Source organism: Salvia hispanica, chromosome 3 (assembly GCF_023119035.1).
Source record: "Salvia hispanica cultivar TCC Black 2014 chromosome 3, UniMelb_Shisp_WGS_1.0, whole genome shotgun sequence".
Lineage (NCBI taxonomy): Eukaryota > Viridiplantae > Streptophyta > Magnoliopsida > Lamiales > Lamiaceae > Salvia > Salvia hispanica.
In genome coordinates this window covers 32,702,374-32,724,468 of record NC_062967.1, presented here as the reverse complement: position 1 = coordinate 32,724,468, position 22,095 = coordinate 32,702,374, and the positions used below count along the sequence as shown (strand labels likewise).

The following is a 22,095-nucleotide window of genomic DNA, read 5'->3' as shown; positions in this document are numbered from 1 at the left end:
CACAGAGATCAAAAGCTAAAGTACTTCAATTGTGCAAGGAGTTGAAGAAGGATTTCAAGAACATCAAGAACGACAAAGATTTAACCTACGGGTTTTATTTGCTTTAGTTTTATGTTCAAATTGTTTTCCCTTCAATCTATGTGTTTAGTTTATTTCATTATGTGTAACTAAACTCATAGGATTCTATGGATGTGTTAGCAACGACTTTGGTTATACAATTCCTTTTTCTATTTAATATCTGTTTTTTTTTTCTACTTTGTTTCTTCCCTACAGTTAGCTTCCCTTAAAACGACACTGTTGATTGAGAGTGAGGACTTTTCAAAGGTCTTAGGAGCTTTTTGGAGTTACGTGTTAGGATTGGCAACCCTAATCTTGTAATCAACGTTTGCATCGCATGAGCATAAGCTAGATGACTCGTTCTATCAAAGTAATAATTGTGCTAGGGTATTTGAAGGAGACTAGAAGTGTAGTGCAGGTGCGGTGTGATATGTGTCACTCGATCTAACAGGTCCAGAGGATTCGACTAGACTCTCAGAGGCTAGAAGATCATGAAACTATCGAGAAAGGGGTCGTTGGGTGCACTCTATTTCTTCAAAAACTTCAACCCACTATACTACAACTAGCACAGGGAAGTAAAGGATCGATCCCACGAGGACGAAGGTGTTACGAAACTGCATTTGAGGATGTTTTGGGAAAAGGGGTTGGCTGTTGCCACGCAATTTTGTGGGTCGAGAACTTAAAACTACTGGGTCTGAGAGACAGAAAACTTTACTCTACCTACTGGGTCTAAGAAATGAGAACGTACGGAACATGCATGACTTTAGAGAAACGAGATATTTTAAAATTCTAAGACAACTGGAGTTAACTTAACTAGACGGACTTTCCTAATTTGGACAGACAAGTATAAAGCGAAAAGTAGAGACAAGTTCCCTTAAACTACCAGGGTCTGGAAAAGCATGCAGAAAAGTAAAAAGACAAAGCGATAGTACTGACAGGGTCTAGAGAACAATGCAGAAAAGTAAAGTACATGCAGAAAAGTACTGACATAAAGCAGATCTGGTTCTAACTACACACAACTTCATCTTCTTCGGGAATCAAACGAGAATAGCAGATAAAACAGAGTATTAAACACCATAAAAACAGAGCAAACTCCAGATCTAACTTAAAACGAGAAATTTAAGCCTAAACTAACAGATCTACGCTACTGGACCTAAAGGATGCAAAAACAGAAAGTAAATAGCCATAATCATGCAAACGTAAACATCAAACATCAGATACATGAAACTCCAACTCAAATCCACCACGATTCAACAAATCCAGACACCTCCATACGTAAATCCACAACCTCCAACAACAAACCAACAGATCTCAGCTCCAAACATCCAACAATCAACAATAACGAAAGCTAAAAGCAAGAAATAAACATCAACTCAGCGAGATCCAACAAAAGCCAACATAAACTTCCATAATAACTAGAAATAGGTTCGAATCCAGTAGATCAAAGCACGAACTAGAGTTATGAAACTTAAAAACCAACAAGTACTTGAAACCGAAAGTAAACTAAGCAAAGCAAAGTAAATATTATTTCTTCGCCTTCACAAGGCGATGTTACACAGCAGCAAAATAACGATGGAACCATGGTGGCCAAGATCACTCCATCTCCAAGTGCGTAGCAAGTGAAAATGAGAAATTTGAAGTTTGGAACTAGGGCATAGAACGAGAGCTTGAACTAAAGTGTGCAGAAGTGGCTGTTTTGTTCTTCAAGGTTGAGCTCTTTATATATGTGAGGCTCTGATCCCTAGGGTATCCCTCTGGTGATTTGACGCTCTTTCCCTTGAGTAAAACTTTTAAAATGATATGCTCATGCTCCATTCTGTTCATGTCGCCAACTTTTAATTCTCCCAGGTCTGGACAAGACTTCTGATTTTTACTTCAATTCCATCTCTTTTGCATCTGCCAGGTCAGGTAACAGCAACTCCTAGGTCCGGCAGATTACTACGCACCTGAACTCATAAACACAGATCAGCGCCCCAAATGCACAAAATTTTAACCCAAAACCAATGCATGAAACGAGCCTTATCAGTATTGTAATTTGGAATTTGTATAACCATAACCGTGAACGCACATCCCTGGAATTCCCTTTATCTCTATCGTTTATCTCTCGTGTTTTAATTGCATCTAGTTGTTATTTGCTTTCTATTGTTTTTAGTTTTCAAAAAGTTTTCAAAATCTTTCGTTCTTCCAGATAGTAATTGAGTCTTAGTAGGAGATAGACACTTTGTGTTTTCCTTCCGCGTGTTCGATATCCGGTACTGACCTTTAGCTATACTATATATACTCTGTATACTTGCAGGTTTATTTAGTGCTAAAAAATAGTGCATCAAGTTTTTGGTGCCGTTGCCGGGGAAGACAATTCACTTTGGTGATATCTTCAAACGGATAATTTTACTACTTTCGATTTTAATTGCTCTCTATTTTTATTTTTAGGTTTAATTTGTTTTTGTTTTTGATTCGTGCAGGTTTTGTATGCGAACGCGCTCTGGGAAGGACAGCCTAGAACAGCTCGATTTAGAACTTGAAAGAACTCGTAGGAGAATCAGGAGTGAAAAAGGATCAGGATCGATGGGTGACAAAACAGACCTCGAAAAATTATAGGAGATGGTCCAGATGTTGATAGACGAGAGAGATGCGGAAAGGGCAGCCTGAGAGGCGCTGGAAAAGAAGAATAAAGAAATACTACCCGTGATGAACATTTTCAATCATGGGAATACGATTATTTTTCCCGAAGGTCCTCGTATTGATGCTAACAATTTCGAGTTACGCATGACCCTTATACAAAGGGTCGAGCAAACTCCTTTTGTAGGTAGGGCCGCCGAGGACGCCAACTGCCATCTCTCCAAATTTGTGGAAATCGCAAACACACTCAAGTTAAATGGTGTCGACGACGATGCCATAAGGGTAAGACTCTTTCCCTTTTCATTGACTGATTCTGCTAAAGAGTGGTTTGAGTGTATGCCCCTAGAGAAGGTTTCCACATGGAAGGACATCGTAGTTGCCTTCCTCGATAAGTATTACCCGCCAGGCACCATCTTGAAGCTGAAAAGCGAAATCTTTCAGTTCATCCAAGCCATGACGAGCCCCTCTACGAGGCATTTGCTCGTTTCAAAGCTCTCATCCGAAAGTGCCCTAACCACGGTTTCACCGTGGACCATCAGGTAGGAATCCTTTATAATGGATTTTACGAAAAAATTTGTGCTATGTTGGATTCAGGGGAGAACGGAGGCTTCTTGAGAAGGTCGGGTGAAGATTCCATAACGGTAATCGAGGAATTCGCCACCAACAGCAAGGAGTGGTCGAAAGAAAGGCACAACATGAAGAGAATAGCTGCAATCGAAGAGGCCGAGGAAATTTCTTTATGAAGGAATTGGCCGAACTCAGGGTTAGGGTATACCAAATGGACACATCGAGAAAGGAGGATCCAATTCCACCAACCTCCATCATAGCGGTCTCTAAACCCGAGGTCCCTGCCCTGATAGTGGAGGAAATCAACTACATGCAAGGAAACGGTTCCAACAGAAATTACAACAATAATTATTGCCCTAATCAGGGGGGGCGGTAATTTCAACAATTATAATGGAAACCGACCTCATCCAAACCTTTCCTATTCTAACAATAATTTCTTGCAGCCCCCTGCAGGATTTAAAGTTGGCAAAGGAGGAGTAGTTGAACCAATCAAAAAAGAGGAGAAGTATGACCAAGGAATCACGAGGATCTTGGAAGTGATTACACAAGACAGAAAAATTAATGATACCAAGATCGGAGTGGTTGAAGCTAGAATAAACAATCTCGAGCAAGGAATGAACACGATCTCAACTGCCATAGCAAACATCAACACTCAAATGGAGCAAATCCAAAATAAGTTAGATGAAGATAAGGCGAAGGCAGCCGCACGAGTGGACGACATCAACAAGAAGTGGGTGGCGAAAGAAATCTGGGGACTGCCCAGTCGCCGGGGACTGCCAGCCGCCGGCGGACCGCCGCCACCACCGCAGCGGGCCGCCACACAAGCACTGAATTTAATCTTCCCAGCCGCCGACGGACCGCCGCACACCCTGCAGTGGGCCGCCGCGGACAAGGCAGAAACGTCTACCAAAGAAGGACTTGTGCGGCATAATGGGATTGTGTTGCCTTTCCAACCAAAGAGGAAGTTTAAGCTCGAAGAGCAGTTCAAACATTTTTTGAACATGTTTTGTAAGGTCCATACTAACATTCCTCTAGTTGAATCGTTGCAGGAAATACCCAAGTATGCAAAGCTACTAAGGGAGGCGGTGATGAAGAAGAAAAAGCCTACTAAAGCTGACCTTAAGCTACCGCATCATTGCAGCGAGATCATCCAAAAAGAAAGGGCAGTAAAGCACAGAGATTCGGTCCAGTTCATTATTAGATGCCGGATTGGAGAAAGAAAAGTTGACAAGGCTCTGTGCGATCTAGGATCATCCATCAATCTCATGTCACTAAAGTATTACGAAAACCTCAACATCGGGCCGCTCAAAACTTCAGGCGTGACGCTAAAGTTGGTCGATAACTCATCCATCAAAACAGTAGGTATGATTAAGGATGTCTTAGTTAAAGTTGACGATTTTATTTTCCCCGCCGACTTTATTGTGCTTGACATGAAAGTAGACAAGAATGTCCCTCTAATCTTGGGGAGAGATTTTCTTGCAACTTGCAAAGCTTTGATTGATGTAGGTCGTGGCGAGATCACAATTAGTGACAACTATAGCCACTCTACCTATAAGATCAAGAGCAAGATGCTCAAGTTTGAGGAGGAAAAGCGGGTGAAGATGGAACGGCAGTGCAGGGCAGTCATGGTCACGGATTTGACCAAGCCCCAAGACTCATTTAAAGCGGAGGATCCTTCTACCTCCACTATTTACATTGTCAACGAGGTAAGACGTTCTCCCAGAAAGGACGACCCTAACTCCTCTACCTTTATTCCGCAAAAAAAGAAGCAAAAGAAGAGGAAAAGACCCAAGGAAGACCCCGAGATATATGTTATCAAGACCAAAAAGGGGAAATACAAGTGGTGGAAGAAGCTAGGGACCAAGTTGCTCCTCCCTATGCCAATTTTCAACACTCGGATCGCTGATCCGCCCAATTAGTGGGCCACTTCAAGTCGATCTAACGACTAAAAACAAAAGCGCTTGTTGGGAGACAACCCAAATTCTTTTATTTTGTTTTTTTCTTTAACACAGCGGTCGCCACACGTGTGTTCACATGTGCAGGATAGGTCGGACCTAGGGCGGGCCAGAGAGACCGCTGTATGGGCCGCGACGGCCCGCCAGAGACCGTCATTTTACGAAGGCCCGTGCGGCGGCCCGCCACGCAGCACGCAGCGACCGCCGCACGCAATCCAGAAACGGGAAAGGCTGAATATAAGGTATGTTTTCCATTCCTTTTCCCATTCCTTCTCAAATTCCTTCCTTGCACACAATCCTCACCTTTATAAATCACCAAATTCACACACCCACACTCTCATTCTCTCAATTCTCTCCAAGTTTAGAGTTCTTCTCCTACAATTCCCATCAACACAAGGTATGAATCCTAACTCAATTTCTGAGCTTTGCTTTAATTCTTGCATGGATTTTGGTATATATTAGATGAATTGTTCGGTAGAAACTCTTATTATATGATGGGGGATGATTGTGTGTGCTTATTTTCGATTTTCCATGGTTAATTTGTGTTTTGGTGGTGAATTCAAGCTTGGTGAATGGTGACTCCCTCTTGTTTATTCTTGATAATATGTTGTAATCATGTTCATAGCATTGTGAGGCTATTATTACTTCCATGAATTGCAATACTTGTGAATTTCTAAGAGATTGTTGATTAGTATTGATTTATTGTTGATACGTCTCTGCATGGGGGATGAATTCACGTTGGTGGATGGTTTAAAGTGTTCTATTTTGGTTGATTATGCTCTATATGTTTACATGTTACCATATAGGATGCTATGATATACAAACTTGCACATGACTTTTGATTCTTGGTTTTTGCTATATTTAGTGCAAGTTTGGAGGACCCTCTGATTGCCTATTTGTTGGTATTCTTTTTAAGAGTATATATTTTCTTTTGTAGGATAATGGGATCAAAGGGAAAGCCCGAGAATGCGAAGAATTATGGCATTAGCCTTACCACGAATGAGCAAAAGGCTATGTGGAAGAAGGTGTCGGCGAGAGAGATGGCGCCCTCGAGATACCCCCACGATCTCCCTCTCCAAACTTTGGGGATCACGGAGGACTTTTGGGCGTTGTGTGACGTAGGCAACGGGAATGGTCTTGGCTACATGTTCGAGAGGAAGTGGCTGTCATTTAGGAAGTATACTCTTGAGTTCCTTAGCTCATTGAAGGTCACCAAGGACCGCCGTCAAAATGTCCCGCTTAGCATCGATTTCCGCCTAGGCAACCGTTGGCACTCGCTTACCATGGACGAGCTTAGTGGAGTGTTCCATTGCTTTGACCCCAACCCCGAGGAAGACAATGACTACGATTTCGACGAGGTTTGGGGTGCGATGACGAATGAGCACGAGCACGCCGCGGGCTATGCCAAGTCTTCTTCGCGTTTTGAGGTACCTTCACCGCGCTATGACCCAACTCATGTTTGCTAGGGTCGATGGAGGAATTGTCTCCCAAACAGAGCTCAATGTGACCAGTCTTCTCAACAAGAAGGCATTCGACTATGGAACCCTTTTCACTATCTATGTGGACCGGATTACGAAAAAAGATGGAGGCGTTATATGTTATGGGGGCTTGATCACGGCGATTGCCAAACACTTGGACATATCTTTCGCCGGATTGACAGAAGATGACGGGGAGCGCTTTATTACTTATGAGGTGCTCTTCTCGGTGGGGCTATTGAAGACCGACTATTGGGGTCAAGGATTTTTCCTACAAGTGGCGGGGGATCACTTCCCCGTTCCTATCCCGCAGTTGACCAAGGTCGATGTTTGGGCAAACCAAGTCAATTGGAAGCTCGACACTCTAGCCCACCGAAGAGCCATTGAGGCCAACCCCATCAATGGGAGTTTAGGAAGAGAAATATTCCGGCCCGTATCCCCGTCTTTGAGGCCTAGGATGACTCCACTTATGATGTCATTGATCACTATAATGAGGAAGGGGAACACTCGCATGCCCAAGATAGTGAAGTGTCACCGCCACCGCCGCCCCAAGAGGAAGTGGAGGGCCATTGCCGCTAGACTCGAGCAAACCGTCGCCGCGGAAGACCGAACCCTAATGATGAGTTCCAAGCGAACACCTCCGCCCAACTAGGAGACATCTACTCGTACATGCAAAATGTGTCCAACACTTAGGACACCCGTTGGGCAGAGCAACAAATGGAGAACGCTTACAACCGCCAAGGATGGACGGCTCAAGGCGATTGGCGCACGGCGGAGCAACAATTTTGGGAGCAACAACGATTGGAAGACGTGCATCGCCGTCGTGAGATTGAAGAGCTCCAAAGGATGGCCGCCGAGGCTAGACAAGAACGTCAAACCATGAATGGCGACATCGCCTATCTTATTGGCGCGTTCGACGACCTCAACGCCCGTTTCCCTCCTCCTCCTCAAGATTGAAGAAGTCAAGCTCAATGACTTTAAATGAGCACTTGTATCATGTTTTTGGATATTTTAAGACAATTTCTTTTTATATTTTTGACAATTTTTTATTTAATTCTTAAGTATTTTTGGTTTTGGTTTAAATTAATTTTGTGCTTTGAAAATTTTTTCGGACCTCTACGTGGCGACCGCCGCAAGCGCTGCGGCGGTCCGCCACCTGCTCGCTGGAACAATCTGACGATGCGCGGTGACCGCCGGACAGGCCGCGATGGCCCGCCACCTGAGCACAGTTTCCAGCGTGATTTTTCGAATTTTTCGAATTTTCGTCCCGTCCAACCTCTACGCGAAAGTTTTCAAGGTATGTTTTCTTTTTATTAGTTCACTCACGTCTCTACCGACTCTACAAACTTATCTTACACTTTGTTGTAAATAAGTTTGGGGGGATGAAGTGGTGGACCGTGAGTTTAGGTTTTTGTTTTAGGGTTTTCTTTTTCGTTTTTTTTTAAGTTTTTTGCTTTTGTTTTTCAAAACCCCGTATGAGAATTTTGTTTTCTAGAAATGTTTTCTTGAATCCATGTCGTGAACTTAACATGAAGAACTTAGAAACACGCATGCTTAGGGACACACTTTAGATCGAGTTGTCGATGATATTACATTTCATTGTTTAAGTGTGGCTTAACGTTTTGATTTGATGGTTTGGTGAAAAGGTGCATAATTAGTGAATTGTTTGTTCGCCTTGAATCATGCTTAATACCTTGTGAGATTTGAGTCTTAATTTCTTTCTTGTGTGATTTATCTGCATTCATGTATTTATTTCTAGAACTTGCTCTTAGTCTTGCCTAAGTTTACATAGTATTTAAGTTGATTTAGGAAGATGATTGGCCATCTTTTCTAGCCTACTTTTATCTAAAATTTTCGACCCTCTCAAAATTTCAAAAAAAATTCCCTTTGGAGCCAAATTTGAGCCTTTAAGCCTATTCTTGGAAGCCAAATAAATGGGAACAATTCCTTGGGTTAGTTAGTTTTTGCTATCTTATTTTGTAAAGAAATTGGAGAGATAAGGAAGAAAGTATAAAAAGTAGTTTGCTTAAATGTAGAAAAGTACAAGTTGTGAAATTGAGAAAAAATCCAAATATGTGCTTAATCTTAGAAAGGATGCGTATGAAAAAAAAAAAGGTTAAAAAGAAAAAGAAAAGAAAAAAAAAAGTGTGAAAGGTTGTGAAAACAAAAGAAAATAAAATGATTGGAAAGTGAGTTGAAGGATAAAAATAAAGTGTTAGAAGTGTTTTGGGTTATAGAAAAGTGGAGTCACTTTAACTATACTTGGGATATTTTATTTTTAGTAACTTTCTAGCCAAATATTCCTCACCTACCAAAGAGCCTACATTACAACCATAAATAAAGACCTTTCGGACTTTTGATGCTTAATCACATCTAGTAGAGGAGGGTTTAGACTTTGAGCAAGCCTATGGTAAACTTTGCATGATGCATGATTTGAGTGCTATATACACATTACCCTTATACACTTTGAGAGTGAGAGAACACTTCCCATCTTTGGAAGTTTGCCACATGTGAGTGCATGAATTCAAGGTGTTCCACGAGTTAGTAATGAAAGTGCACTAATGAGCCTTGCTTGATTTGATTGTGTTAATACATGCTTAATCTATTCTTTCATCTTTTGAGACAATTATGACGTCTAGTCCTTGTGCATTCCGTGCGTCTATTTTTGTGTCTTTATTGCTTTGTTCGAGGACAAACAAAAATGTAAGTTTGGGGGAGTTGATACGCTCGGATTTTGCACTATTTTAAGACCATTATTTGGTCCATTTTGATGTCAAAGTCACTCTACACCTCCATTATTTGCATATTTTATCTATTTTGGTATTTTGACGTATTTTATGAGAAATGTGCATAATTGAGCCGAAAAAGGGAGCCAAAACGCAAAGTCTGGAAATCTGGAATCCGACGGCGACCGCCGCGAAGTTGTACGGCGACCGTCGGCGCCTGGCAGTCAGAGCAGTGCAGCGGTTGATACGCTCGGATTTTGCACGGTTTTAAGGCCATTATTTGGCCCGTTTTTAAGGTCAAAATTGCATTACATGTCCATTATTTGCATATTTTATCTATTTTGGTATTTTGACATGTTTTGTGAGAAATGTGCATATTTGAGCCTAAAAAGGGAGTAAAAACGCGAAGTAGGAAACCTGGAGCTTCTCCGGCGACCACCGGCGCTTAGCGGAGACAAAGACACGCCCGGTGACCGCCGGGAAGTGCGTGGCGACCGCCACAAGGAGTCAGAAGCTACTGGACTGCGCGCGGCGACTGCCGGCCAAGGTGCGGCGGCCCGCCACAAAAACGCAGCGCACAATAGCTGTCTTTAAACTCAATTTGCCGGCGATCCTGAAGTCCGATCGGAGCGTTATACACACCATTATCTTCATCTTGAAAAGATCTTGAAGATGATTTAAGAATAAACTCAATCAGAGTTCTATGGAGAGAGTTATGGTTGTTCTACCAAAGTCGCGCAAAGCTGCCAGCTGCAGTCTAGGCGGAAATTTGAAGAAAGAAAGAAGATATTACCTTGTGAAGCCAAATCTTTTCCTTCTACTACGGGGAACGAAAATTACATATTTGCTAATGCTTGGAGGAAACTTATTACCAAATTTAAATCATTCTAAAGCCTATATATACCCCATAACCTCATTCATAGAATTCAACCCTTCCTTAGCCCCAAAAGGGGAGCTTTCATAGCTCATCCTCCAACCCTAATCTTTCATCATCTTTTTGCCAATTACTTCCACAACATAAATTTGAGAGTTCTTCATTGTGCAAGGGGTTGGAGAAAGAAGCAAGAACATCAAGAACGACAAGGATTCAACCTACGGGTTTTATTTGCTTTAGTTTTTTGTTCCAATTGTTTTCACTCCAATCTATGTTTTTAGCTTATTCAATTATGTCTAACTAAATTTATAGGATTCTTTGGATGTGTTAGTAACTTTTATTGGTTTATACAATTCCTTTTTCTATTTAATATCCGTTTTGTTTTTACTTTGTTTCTTCCCTAAGTAGTTTTGATGCTGCATGATTGAGTGACACAATCGTGTATGATTTAATATAACTTGCTTCATAACTCGTGACAGTAGTAGACACTACAGTTAGCTTCCCTTAAAACAGCACTGTTAATTGAGAGTGAGGACTTTTCAAGGGTCTTAGGAGCTTTTTGGAGTTACGTGTTAGGATTGACAACCCTAATGTTGTAATCAACGTTTGTATCGCATGAGCATAAGCTAGGTGACTTGTCCTTTCAAAGTATAAACTGTGCTAGGGTATTGTAGTTGGAATTTGTATAATCATAACTGTGAACGCACATCCATGAAATTCTCTTATCTCTCATATTTTATCTTTGTGATTTAATTGCTTTTAGTTGTTTGATTGCTTTTAATTGTTTTTACTTTCAAAAAACCAAAACTTCTCTTGTTTCTCTAGATAGTATTTGACGCTTAGTACATAATAGCCAGTTGCAACTATATTCCCCGTGTTCGATATCCGGTACTGACCTTTAGCTATACTAGATCTACCCTGTATACTTGCAGGTATTTTTAGTGCTAATAAAAAGTGCATCAGCGGTCCGCCTCGAAAATTACACTTGGAAGAGAATCTCGCCCGACGACCGCCGGAATTCGTGCGGCCGTCCGCCATGAAGGAACAGAGACTCTAGACTCCAACGCGGCGACCGCCGGCCAAGGTGCGGCGGCCCGCCGGAGAAAGGCGGCGAATCCGAATTGCCCTAGATCTGCTCCAAGATTTACCATATTTTGAAAATCTTTTCCTTCTACAATGAGGATTGGCTTTCCCCTATAAATAAGACCTCAAGCTTCATCAAATTAGAGAGAGCTTCTACTTGCCAAATAATTCACAGAGATCAAAAGCTAGAGTACTTCAATTGTGCAAGGAGTTGAAGAAGGATTTCAAGAACATCAAGAACGACAAGGATTTAACCTACGGGTTTTATTTGCTTTAGTTTTATGTTCAAATTGTTTTCCCTTCAATCTATGTGTTTAGCTTAGTTCATTATGTGTAACTAAACTTATAGGATTCTGGGGACGTGTTAGCAACGACTTTGGTTATACAATTCCTTTTTCTATTTAATATCTGTTTTTTTTTACTTTGTTTCTTCCCTAAGTTAATCTTGATGCTTCATGATTGAGTGACACAATCGTGCATGATTTAATATAGCTTGCTTCATAACTGTGAGAGAGTTCTTGCGAGTTAGATCCACTTAGTAGACGCTACAGTTAGCTTCCCTTAAAACGGCACTGTTAATTGAGAGTGAGGACTTTTCAAGGGTCTTAGGAGCTTTTTGGAGTTACGTGTTAGGATTGACAACCCTAATCTTGTAATCAACGTTTGCATCGCATGAGCATAAGCTAGGTGACTCGTCCTATCAAAGTAATAATTGTGCTAGGGTATTGTAGTTTGGAATTTGTATAACCATAACTGTGAACGCACATCCTGGATTTCCCTTATCTCTATCGTTTATCTCCGTGTTTTAATTGCATCTAGTTGTTATTTGGCTTTCTATTGTTTTTAATTTTCAAAAAGTTTTCAAAATCTTTCGTTCTTCCAAATAGTAATTGAGTCTTAGTAGGAGATAGATACTTTGTGTTTGCCTTCCCCGAGTTCGATATCGGTACTGACCTTTAGCTATACTATATATACTTTGTATACTTGCAGGTTTATTTAGTGCTAAAAAATAGTGAATCAGTATCTGCCCGGGATTCCTCTATGACCCCGAAGGTCCCTCTGTAATTGGACTCATAGGTCCCTCTGTATTTGACCCGTAGGTCCCCTTAAAATTTCAGATCCAGTGCAAGGCTGTCACAGATCCTCTTTAGTCACATGATTCATGTACTTTCACTATCATATGTAAAACATATCAATTGCACTACTCACATATCCATATCATATTCCACAAAAATAATTTCAAATCATACATAACTATATCAGGCTCACATCATACGATCCAAAATATTTACTATAAATCAACTCCAACTCATACATAACAATTAATCATATAATGCATGTAAAATTAAAAGTGTGATTCATACGCACCTGATTAAGATAGATACACTTATTGATTAAGATAGATACGCACCTGATTAAGATAGATACACTTATTGAGTTCTTGATTCCAACTCTTGATTTATAACTATCGATCCAAAATTGTCTCTTTACTTCTGTTTTTGTCTAAACTCTTTTAAACCCTTTTCTTTTTCTAAATGATAAACTATATACATATTTGTATACAAATATATGTACGGAGGCTATTTTGCCTACTCATCCTAACTAAAATGAATTTCATAACTACAAGTGTCATGTCTTTGCTAACTATGTGACACGTCAACTATATAGATTATAATATAAGAATCTAGTACATTATACTAACAAAACTTACCATAAACATTTTGCATGTAACTTTCTATTTAAATACATGTATTTATATATTATATTTATAAGTACGTATATAAGTACTAGTACTATATGGTACACATGCACACATATTTAAATATTGGCATATCTACACTAATTTAATTATACTATATATACATATTCATATTTAAAATTCTCGTGAATCAAAACTATCTATATATTCGACTATACTGAGTCGATCATAACAATATAATATGATAATTTGCAAATTAATGCAGGTTTCGGGTTAGGGATGTCACATTTATGTAGACAAGTGAAATGTTAATGCCATTAAATTTGGTATAATTATGTAGTCAAATGAAGGATGTTAATGCCATTGATTTGGTATAATTATAAATTAATATCCGCTAAATTATAAATTAATATCGACTAAAAGTATTTGAATCATTTAGCTATTTTTTTTAACAATATGTCATTTGTCATAATTTATAAAAGAAACGGCATATTGAATTAAAAAGTAATTTGGGTGAAACATTACAAGTATATTAATAGTAAGAGGTGTTTCTTTCCAGTTAATATCGTTTTCTTTAATTTTTATTTTAACGATGGAACCAATAAGCATGCTTGCCATAGTCATTGGTTGAACCAAAAATTATGCGTAATCTAATTAATTTATTTCTAACTTTTACTTAGTAACTGTCATTAATATTCAATAAGGTATATACAATTCAGCATTACATTTTAACGTATGACCTTTAATATATTTAATGTGGCGCCATAAACTCTAAACCCAATTATGCTATAATTCCATCCGTTTATGATAGTTTCTTTCTGCTTTTTATCTATAAATATGTATCATTTGCTAGCTTTTATTTTCTCATGTCTTCTCCCATTGCATTACGAATTCCATGTAAAAAGAAGCATTTTTCTTGGTGTGGTTGTAAGTTATTCTTACCAATAATACTACATTCACGTGAGATCACTATGTTTCAATTATGTTAGTTCATATTTTATTTTTTTTAATGTTAGTTTGTTTTATTTTTTGTTAGTTTTGTTTTAATTATTCTACCCAGATTTTGTCTCCAAATATAGAAATCACATAAGCTACTGACTATCTATAATATTTGAAGCTGCAGCTTTGCACATTAGGGCCCGTCTGGTAGCCCTAAATAGCCGTGAAAAACCATTCGAATTGGGTAATTCTCCCGTTTGGTAGCAGCCCCTCCAATCGGCCGACCCGGCATACTCCAAGCGGGTTTCAAGGTTCTACATACTACTATCGGCAGAGGTGTGCTAGCACTATCAGAGGAAGGAGTGGTATAGTTTTCATGAATCAGCCGTTAACGCCGATAGTGAGTCCAATTATACCAAATTACCCTCTGAAAGTTGACGTATTGCTTTGGTGCAACGATGCAGGTGAACGTTATTCCGCCTGAATTTGCAAAGCTTCAGTGGTCGGCGAAGGCGTTTACCCAATTTCGAAGTCGGCCGACAATCCAATCCGGTAACCGCCTCTTTTCAACTCCGGTATAGTTGTCGTATATTCATCCGGGTAAGTCGAATTATCAGTTTTTTTGGTTCGATCTGGTAGCTATGATTCTGAATTTGTTGTTGATGTATGAAATTGGGTTCAAATAATTTCAATTTTGACCCTGCGTGTATGGCCGATGATTATGCAAGTCGGAAATGTAGTGTTTGCACTGTCAATCTGTTCAGAAATGCAGTGTTTGCGCTGTCAATTTGTTCGGATTGTGAAGAATATTTGCCACATAAGGTGATTTGTGTGAAAAATTCAATCCGGAAAGTGGTCGACTTGTTGAGTGCAGTGAATATTTTCTTTGCTCTACTTCTCTGAAACTTACATTTTACCCGTTTAATTTTCAATTGTGAATGGACTGAATTCATATAGTGGTCCGTATTCCTTTTTCACATTTTGCAGATACACTCCCTTTCCTCGTTGTATCAAAATACTCCGTCTGTGTTCGAGCTCTCATTTTTTGCTGTAGTTTGTAGTTAACTCTGCTCCTCATTGCATGATGTTGTCCCTTGTATTGTAATGCTTCATATACGATCTGCCCAATTTTCAGTATGGAAGATGCCAGGCAAAAAAGGCGTAAGGAGGTCGAGGCTGAGTAGTCATGCTCAAAGCTTTCCTTTTGCAAATTGAAGTGGGCGACTTCCTTGTTGGCAACCAGTCAACTGGTAAGTTCTGCAACACTGCTGAACTAGTGCAAAAATTTATTACATAAAGAGATTGTATTTCAGATCATTAAATCGTGGACACTCTTGTGAAATGGCACCAGGTTTATGTGATGGTGGAATTGCTGCTATTGTGGACCGTTGGACATCCTAGTGTACTGGTCCAACTGTAAGTGTTTTTCATCACTATATTATCGAAAACATAGGTAGAATTTGATTTTGCTTTCTGTTGTATTATGTTCTTTCGATGGCCTTTCAAGAATTCGTTGTGGATGTACTACAATTGCAGGCTGTTATAACTCAAATCAATCATGCAATTGGTGCAGAAGGAGTTGCGAGCGCTGAATGTAAAACACTTGTTTCTTAATATGGAGAGATGATATGGGAACTCCTAGTCTCTGGAATCCGTCTTCCTTTGTTTCATTTCTTCTCTCTGGCTCTCTCAAACTCGCATCCTTACTGCTATATACAGTTTTTTTGCTTGGAAACTAAAAAAGTTAGTGTGCCTCCGCAGGTGCAACCTGATGCAATTTGTTCCCAGATTGGTATGTGCTTTTCCAACAGAGCTCAGACTGTGAGGTTTGTTTACCTTAACATCTTGGTCCAATTATTGATTTGAGAGTTCATCCTAGTTATTTGATGTACTTACGGAACTGAAGTATTTATTTGGAAGCATACTTTACATGGATATCGTCAATACTCCTCATCCCGACCGATGATCGGCGGGACGTTGACTGAACGGCGAGGTTGATTGTTTCTTAGAGGAGCCGCTAATACAATAAAGAAACCGATAATACCTATTTAAGCTACCCAATCGAAGCTGGGAGCAGCTTGGAGGGAATATAATCAGTGTTTACCGCCTTAATTTGTGAGTGAGGATCGATGAAGCACCAAAAATCAGGGAGAGGGGTAGTTTAGTCAGAGGTTTGATTATTGGGCTCGGTTTCAGCCATTCCCCATTTCAACCAAACAATGGAAAGGCTTATCATTCTGGATGGGCTGAACCAAACACCATACAATTCTATCCACCCACTCCAGAAAGCCCATTAACCATGAACCCATGTTACATATTTTTGCAGCTATCAGACGCCCCCTTAGTAGCCAACTTCGTCACTTTCATAGTTTTCATGCAAAGAAGACACTCAAAGTCAACGAAATGGCGAAAGAAAGCAAAGAAGATGAAGATCATAAACTATCACATTTTTTTTCGCACATATGCATAAGTCATTAATTTGGAGATGAATAAAGAAAAAAAAGACAGAGGAAAAGTCAGCGGGAGATTGAAATTTGTGTTTTATTATTATTTTTCTTTATTTTGCTATTCTTACTATGGTAAAATTAAGGTTGTTTACAAATAAGTTTTTCCATGACTTACGGATTTTTTTATTTTTCTAATGTTCATATGTGTATGTTTTTTATTTGTTTTGTAGTTCATCATCTTTTATTTTTGGAGTAATATCATTGTCCTCGTTATATTTCTTAGTTGTATATTATATATTTTATATCAGTTGAATATTAATAGTATTTTAGTATTAAGTATGTACTTTGTTTTAAACGGTGATTTTTTTTTAGACCTATAAGCATCATAAGTAACAAATATTTTCTTATTGATTTAATTTAAAATTTATTTAATTTTATATTTTATAATTATTTAACATTTTAGCATATATTATTATATTTTTTATATTTTAAACTTATGTAATAATATTATTTTTTATTTTATTTAGTTATTCACGATATCTAACCAACATAACGAAAACATTGCGTGTCGCGCATAGCGCGAGCGGCTAACACTAGTTATCCATAATACGCAAACGAGTGTTTATCCCTACATTTATTGTAAATATCTACTTGAACTCGCAACATAAAAACATTTAGCTCCGCCATTAGATGAATGCAATCAATAAATTACTAAACGTTGATGATTTTGTTATAATGAAAACTGATAACTTTGAAATAAAATATTTTATAATACAATCAGATTGGCCAGATTAACATCCCTAACATTATCCGTCCCTAACATTATCCGTAATACACAAGCGAGTGTTTATACCTACATTTATTGTAAATATCTACTTGAACTCGCAGCTCCGCCATTAGATGAATGCAATCAATAAATTACTAAAAGTTGATGAATTTGTTATAATGAAAACTGATAACTTTGAAATAAAATATTTTATAATACAATCAGATAGGCCAGATTAACATCCCTAGCATTATCCGTATATGCAAGCAAGTGTTTATCCCTACATTTATTGTAAATATCTACTCGAACTCGCAACATAAAAACATTTAGTTTCGCCATTAGATGAATGCAATTAATAAATTATTAAAAGTTGATGATTTTGTTATAATGAAAACTGATAACTTTGAAATAAAATATTTTATAATACAATCAGATTGACCAGATTAACTTCCCTAACATTATCCGTCCATAACATTATCCGTAATATGCAAGCGAGTGTTTATCCTTACATTTATTGTAAATATCTACTTGAACTCGCAACATAAAATCATTTAGCTCCGCCATTAGATGAATGCAATCAATAAATTACTAAAAGTTGATGATTTTGGTATAATGAAAACTGATAACATTGAAATAAAATATTTTATAATACAAATTTAGGTATTTCGAATATAAATATTAATAGAATTTATTTCTTAAAAAAAAGAAGATAGAATTTTAAAAATATTTTAAAATTAAAATTTAGGTATTCCGAATTATTACTATAATTAAGATATAATTTATTTCTTAAAAAAAAGATAGAATTTAAAAATATTTTAAAATACAAATTTAGGTATTCTGAATATAAATATTACTATAATTAAGATTGATATTCATCCGACTGCACCAATCCGATTAGAATACTTTCAAGAAAACCCTAATTTCCAGCTTACCACAAATTCATTTGTGACGTACAACCTCATAAATCTCCCCCGCCAAGCCCTAGGGTTTCTCATCGCGATTATCAAAAAACTTCGAATCGGTATTGACTATCACTGCGCATCCAATTTTCGAAAGATGGATGCTCAGAGGGCTTTGCTTGATGAACTCATGGGCTCAGGTTAGCTGTTGGCTCTAAAGCCCTAATTTTTAAATATTTTTTTCGCTTTTCGTGTTCGTTCGAAATTGTCTATCGAATTTAGCTGTGTTAAGCTTTTTTTTTTGCAATTTGAGCTTGTGGTTCGGTTATCAGATTGAAAGGTTTTGGGGCTTGTGGTTGTCAGATTTCGCCAACCAGATTGCAATTTGAGTGTGAACTCTAAATTTAGAATTGAAAGGTTTTGGGGCTATTGGTTATCAGATTTCGGTCAAAGCCTCTTGCATTTACGTTTTCAGTGTAGGCAGCTGAGCTTTTTGAATGTCGTTGTTTCCAATCTATCTCTAATTTACACCTTTTTCTTATAACTGATTGATTTCTGGGAAGCCTGGTGCTTCGTTGTTGCTGTTTTTAATGAATTGATTTATTTAATATCTCGTTGGTCTGGCTATTAATGAAAGCATGCTTCTTAGCGCTAACTGTTGTTACGTTTACTGTAGCACGTAATTTGACCGAAGAAGAGAGAAAAGGGCACCGGGAAATAAAGTGGGATGATAAGGAAGTGTGTGGTTGCTACATGGTCCGGTTCTGTCCTCATGATTTGTTTGTCAACACTCGGAGCGACTTAGGTAACATAATCCTTTCTTCCCGAAGCTTTCTTATATGATATAGTTTCTAAACTTGATATTCTATACTATAAAAACTGTGTTATTGGGCACTTGTAATATTCCTTACGGATGGTGTATATCCTGTTTTTTTGCATCAGGGGTTTGCCAGAAAATTCATGACCCGAAGTTAAAGGAAAGGTATTAGGTCTTCACTGAGCTTGAATACTTTTTTGATTGGTTTTAGACCTAGGCTGTATACATACTATATTTTGTGCTCTCTAGACTTGCTGTCTATTTTTGTGGTTACTTTATATACTTCAATGGATCTAGTCTCACATTCATTTCATTTGTATCGGTTTCCTTCTAAAAATGCCTGAAGTGAAGCCAACTAACCTTTTTTGAGCATCAAACATTTCTTTTCTAAGTAATTGCACTACAAAATGACAGTGATCAAGAAGCTTTGCATTTATTGTTTAAGTTCCCTTTTGTTTTGTAACTATGGTTGTAGACTAGATATTTTAACTTCATATTGTCGTGTAGTCATCGAAAGTAATTGAGCACAGTAACTGGAATTGCTGTTACGGTGACCATTATGCATGACTGCTTGAGTGATAGGGTAATGAGGTTTGTTACAAATGGTCTAAATAGAAAAGAGTGGTAGAAATTACAGCAAGGACAATGAGGAGGAGAAATAAATCCCCAACTAAGGGCATATAGCGGACATCACTTATGCTTTTCTTTTTTCATGTAGCTTTGAGATGTCTCCTAGGCATGATCCATTTGTTCCGAAGTTTGAAGCTGATCTCGCTCAATACTGTGAAAGGCTGGCAAGTTTTCATCATTACTATGAAGTTCAATATCTGAATTATTGTGATTGCTTAATCTGAGCCTCCACCAACACCTTTTGTCATGTCTCAGGTTTCTGATTTAGACCGGAGAGTGAGGCGTGGCCGTGAACGCCTTGCACAAGATGTTGAAGTCCAGCCTCCTCCACCTATTTCTGCTGAAAAGGCAGAGCAGTTGTCTGTTCTGGAAGAGAAGATAAAGAACCTGCTGGAACAAGTTGAGTCTCTTGGTGAAGAAGGGAAGGTGGATGAAGCTGAGGCACTTATGAGAAAGGTTTTTTAGTTTGTTCACTGAGTGATGATGTTTCTTTTTTTTACGTTTTTAATTTATTTCATTAGTATTCCTGTCTAAGAATATGTGTGATTGACATTGATCACCATGATTTGAAGGTGGAATTGCTGCATATCGAGAAGACTGCCTTAACTCAGCAACCACAGGATAAATTATTGATGGCTGCACAAGAAAAAAAAATGGCACTATGTGAAATATGTGGTTCTTTTCTAGTCGCAAATGATGCTGCAGAGAGAACTCAGTCACATGTTACTGGAAAGCAACACGTAGGCTATGGTATGGTTCGGGACTTTCTGGCTGAGTATAAGGTAATATATTGCATGTCATACTTTTCATCTGGAGAGTATTCTCTAAAAAGTTACACTCGGTGATCATGTTCTGCACCTGTTGTTTTACTATTAAATACCCTTTGATTTTCTTGTTATTTCTAGGAAGCCAAGGAGAAAGCAAAAGAAGAAGAAAGACTGGCTAGGGAGAGAGAAGCTGAAGAACGAAGGAAGCTGCAGGATAAAGAACACGAGGTTAAACGCAGAAGAAGTGGCTCATCTGATAGGGACAGGCCTCGTCACCGGGATTATGACAGGGAAAGGGACCGATATCGTGAACGTGATAGATATAATGGAAGGAATGGTAGAGGAAGCAGAGAGGTGGGAAGAGGGTCAGATAGGAGGAACATTAGCTCAAGTAATGGAAGAGAAGGGAGTAGGGATAGATATCGAGAACATGAAAGGAGCAGATCTCGTTCTCCTGCCAAACATGGTCGCAGGAGGTCATCCAGGAGTCCAGGCCGTCCATATTAGAGAATTGTGTAGAAATATATCTGGATTATGAAGAGGTAGATGCTTTCATAAACCACCATGTTTAACGTATGTGATTTGAGAGTCTAAGTTTGTTATCATTATGAGTGATTGTTTTCTGTTCTCACAGCTCTTTTTGAGACTATACCATCTCCTATCACATAATTTCAGGAGAAAGATGAGGTAGGCATTTCATTGCCATAATGCTAATCATTCAAGTTTTGTTTTGACTGTTTCATGCTTTACAAGTGATATTGCTCCAGGCTGCGGTTTTATTATCCCCCTTTTGTTCTCTATAGTAACTCAGGGCAAGCAATGTCATTTCTTACTTGTGATTGTGCTAACTTGGCAATTGAGTGCATCTGCGAATAAGATCTCATTTAGATGTAGCTGTTGCACTTGCATGATGCTCTGGAACTGCTGGGGTAAATCTCTTGTCTGATTTGTTTTTCATTTATATCGAATTGGACTTTGTTAGTTAATATATGCAGATCTTGTCCATACACAGTGTAAACACAAACTAGCAAGTTCTAGGAACAATCACAGACAAAATTTTACTGCTAGTAGTGCAATTTGGATAAAATAGTGATCTAGGAATGGAACATAGTCCTTCATTAGTGTACACAGCGCATCTTTGGTTTGTTTGAATTCCTTGAAGCTATATCCAGGTAATGAGCAACGGAGCACGCACCAGTTTTTGATAATTCTAGTAAACAAATCTCCACCCTGGCTAAGTCCATTATTTCAGGATTATGCAACGATGTTGAGGACTGCATTGAATTACATATCATAGCTTTTGTTGCCTTATCATTCGACCTTGCTGCTCGTGCAATGTTTTGCTTCCAATGGCAGAATATGTGATGGAATGGATGTATCTTAGGTTCAATGTTTTCTTTGTGAATTAGTTATGACTATCCCTTGGCTATATTTGGCTGTTATCCCTTGTATTTGCCATGTATATCCAAGACACAGCCATTTAGCTACGTGGAATAAATTAGTTCAAAATGTTTTACTGTGAAAGTTTGCTCAATTAAGAGGCTTCTGATTTACCCTTACCAAAGGAATGATGTTTTCCATATTAATATCGACCAAGTAACAAACTAGTGTAGTGGTATGTATTCTTGTGGAAGTATGGACTATTTATAATCTAAAAGACTGTTTGAAAAGCTGGTATGTATTCTATGAATATAGTGTAGACACTGATAGTAATTGATGTGCTTATTATGGAAAATAATAATTTGACGTTGTGAATTATTATAGGGAATTATGGC

At 38.4% G+C, this 22,095-nt stretch overlaps 1 protein-coding gene and 2 long non-coding RNA genes across 7 annotated transcripts; 2 read left to right on the top strand and 1 right to left on the bottom strand.

Moving 5' to 3' along the window:
- Positions 1 to 1,543: 1,543 nt before the first annotated feature.
- Positions 1,544 to 12,869, bottom strand: LOC125212361. The gene is made up of 2 exons (XR_007174658.1): positions 12,768 to 12,869; positions 1,544 to 2,003 (listed from the first exon to the last, which is right to left on the bottom strand). It is a non-coding gene; the product is annotated as an uncharacterized LOC125212361 (long non-coding RNA).
- A 1,314-nt stretch (positions 12,870 to 14,183) lies between these two features.
- LOC125212360 lies at positions 14,184 to 16,055 on the top strand. 2 transcript variants are annotated; one of them, XR_007174657.1, is made up of 6 exons: positions 14,184 to 14,359; positions 14,459 to 14,546; positions 15,130 to 15,244; positions 15,346 to 15,410; positions 15,531 to 15,588; positions 15,756 to 16,055. It is a non-coding gene; the product is annotated as an uncharacterized LOC125212360 (long non-coding RNA). The 2 variants fall into 2 exon arrangements; XR_007174656.1 differs by having other exon boundaries at positions 14,459 to 14,594.
- A 2,043-nt stretch (positions 16,056 to 18,098) lies between these two features.
- On the top strand, positions 18,099 to 21,844 carry LOC125212359 (luc7-like protein 3). Of its 4 annotated transcripts, none has more exons than XR_007174654.1 (9): positions 18,099 to 18,306; positions 18,783 to 18,911; positions 19,049 to 19,088; positions 19,642 to 19,717; positions 19,809 to 20,009; positions 20,126 to 20,335; positions 20,459 to 20,862; positions 20,955 to 21,007; positions 21,573 to 21,844. XR_007174654.1 is itself a non-coding variant. In XM_048112503.1 (8 exons), exons 1-7 carry the CDS (start codon positions 18,264 to 18,266, stop codon positions 20,825 to 20,827), a joined length of 1,068 nt encoding a protein of 355 aa, XP_047968460.1. In that variant the 5' UTR covers positions 18,099 to 18,263; the 3' UTR covers positions 20,828 to 20,862; positions 20,955 to 21,844. The 4 variants fall into 4 exon arrangements, 1 of the variants encoding a protein (XP_047968460.1); XR_007174655.1 differs by having other exon boundaries at positions 21,493 to 21,844; XR_007174653.1 differs by having other exon boundaries at positions 21,088 to 21,844.
- The last annotated feature ends 251 nt before the right edge of the window (positions 21,845 to 22,095 follow it).

Bases quoted from the DNA above. Each gene is read 5' to 3' on its own strand.
- LOC125212359 (XM_048112503.1), top strand. From the start codon at position 18,264: ATGGATGCTCAGAGGGCTTTGCTTGATGAACTCATGGGCTCAG. The intron at 18,307-18,782 runs GTTAGCTGTTGG...CGTTTACTGTAG, and splicing joins TGATGAACTCATGGGCTCAG to CACGTAATTTGACCGAAGAA. The intron at 19,718-19,808 runs GCAAGTTTTCAT...GTCATGTCTCAG, and splicing joins CTCAATACTGTGAAAGGCTG to GTTTCTGATTTAGACCGGAG.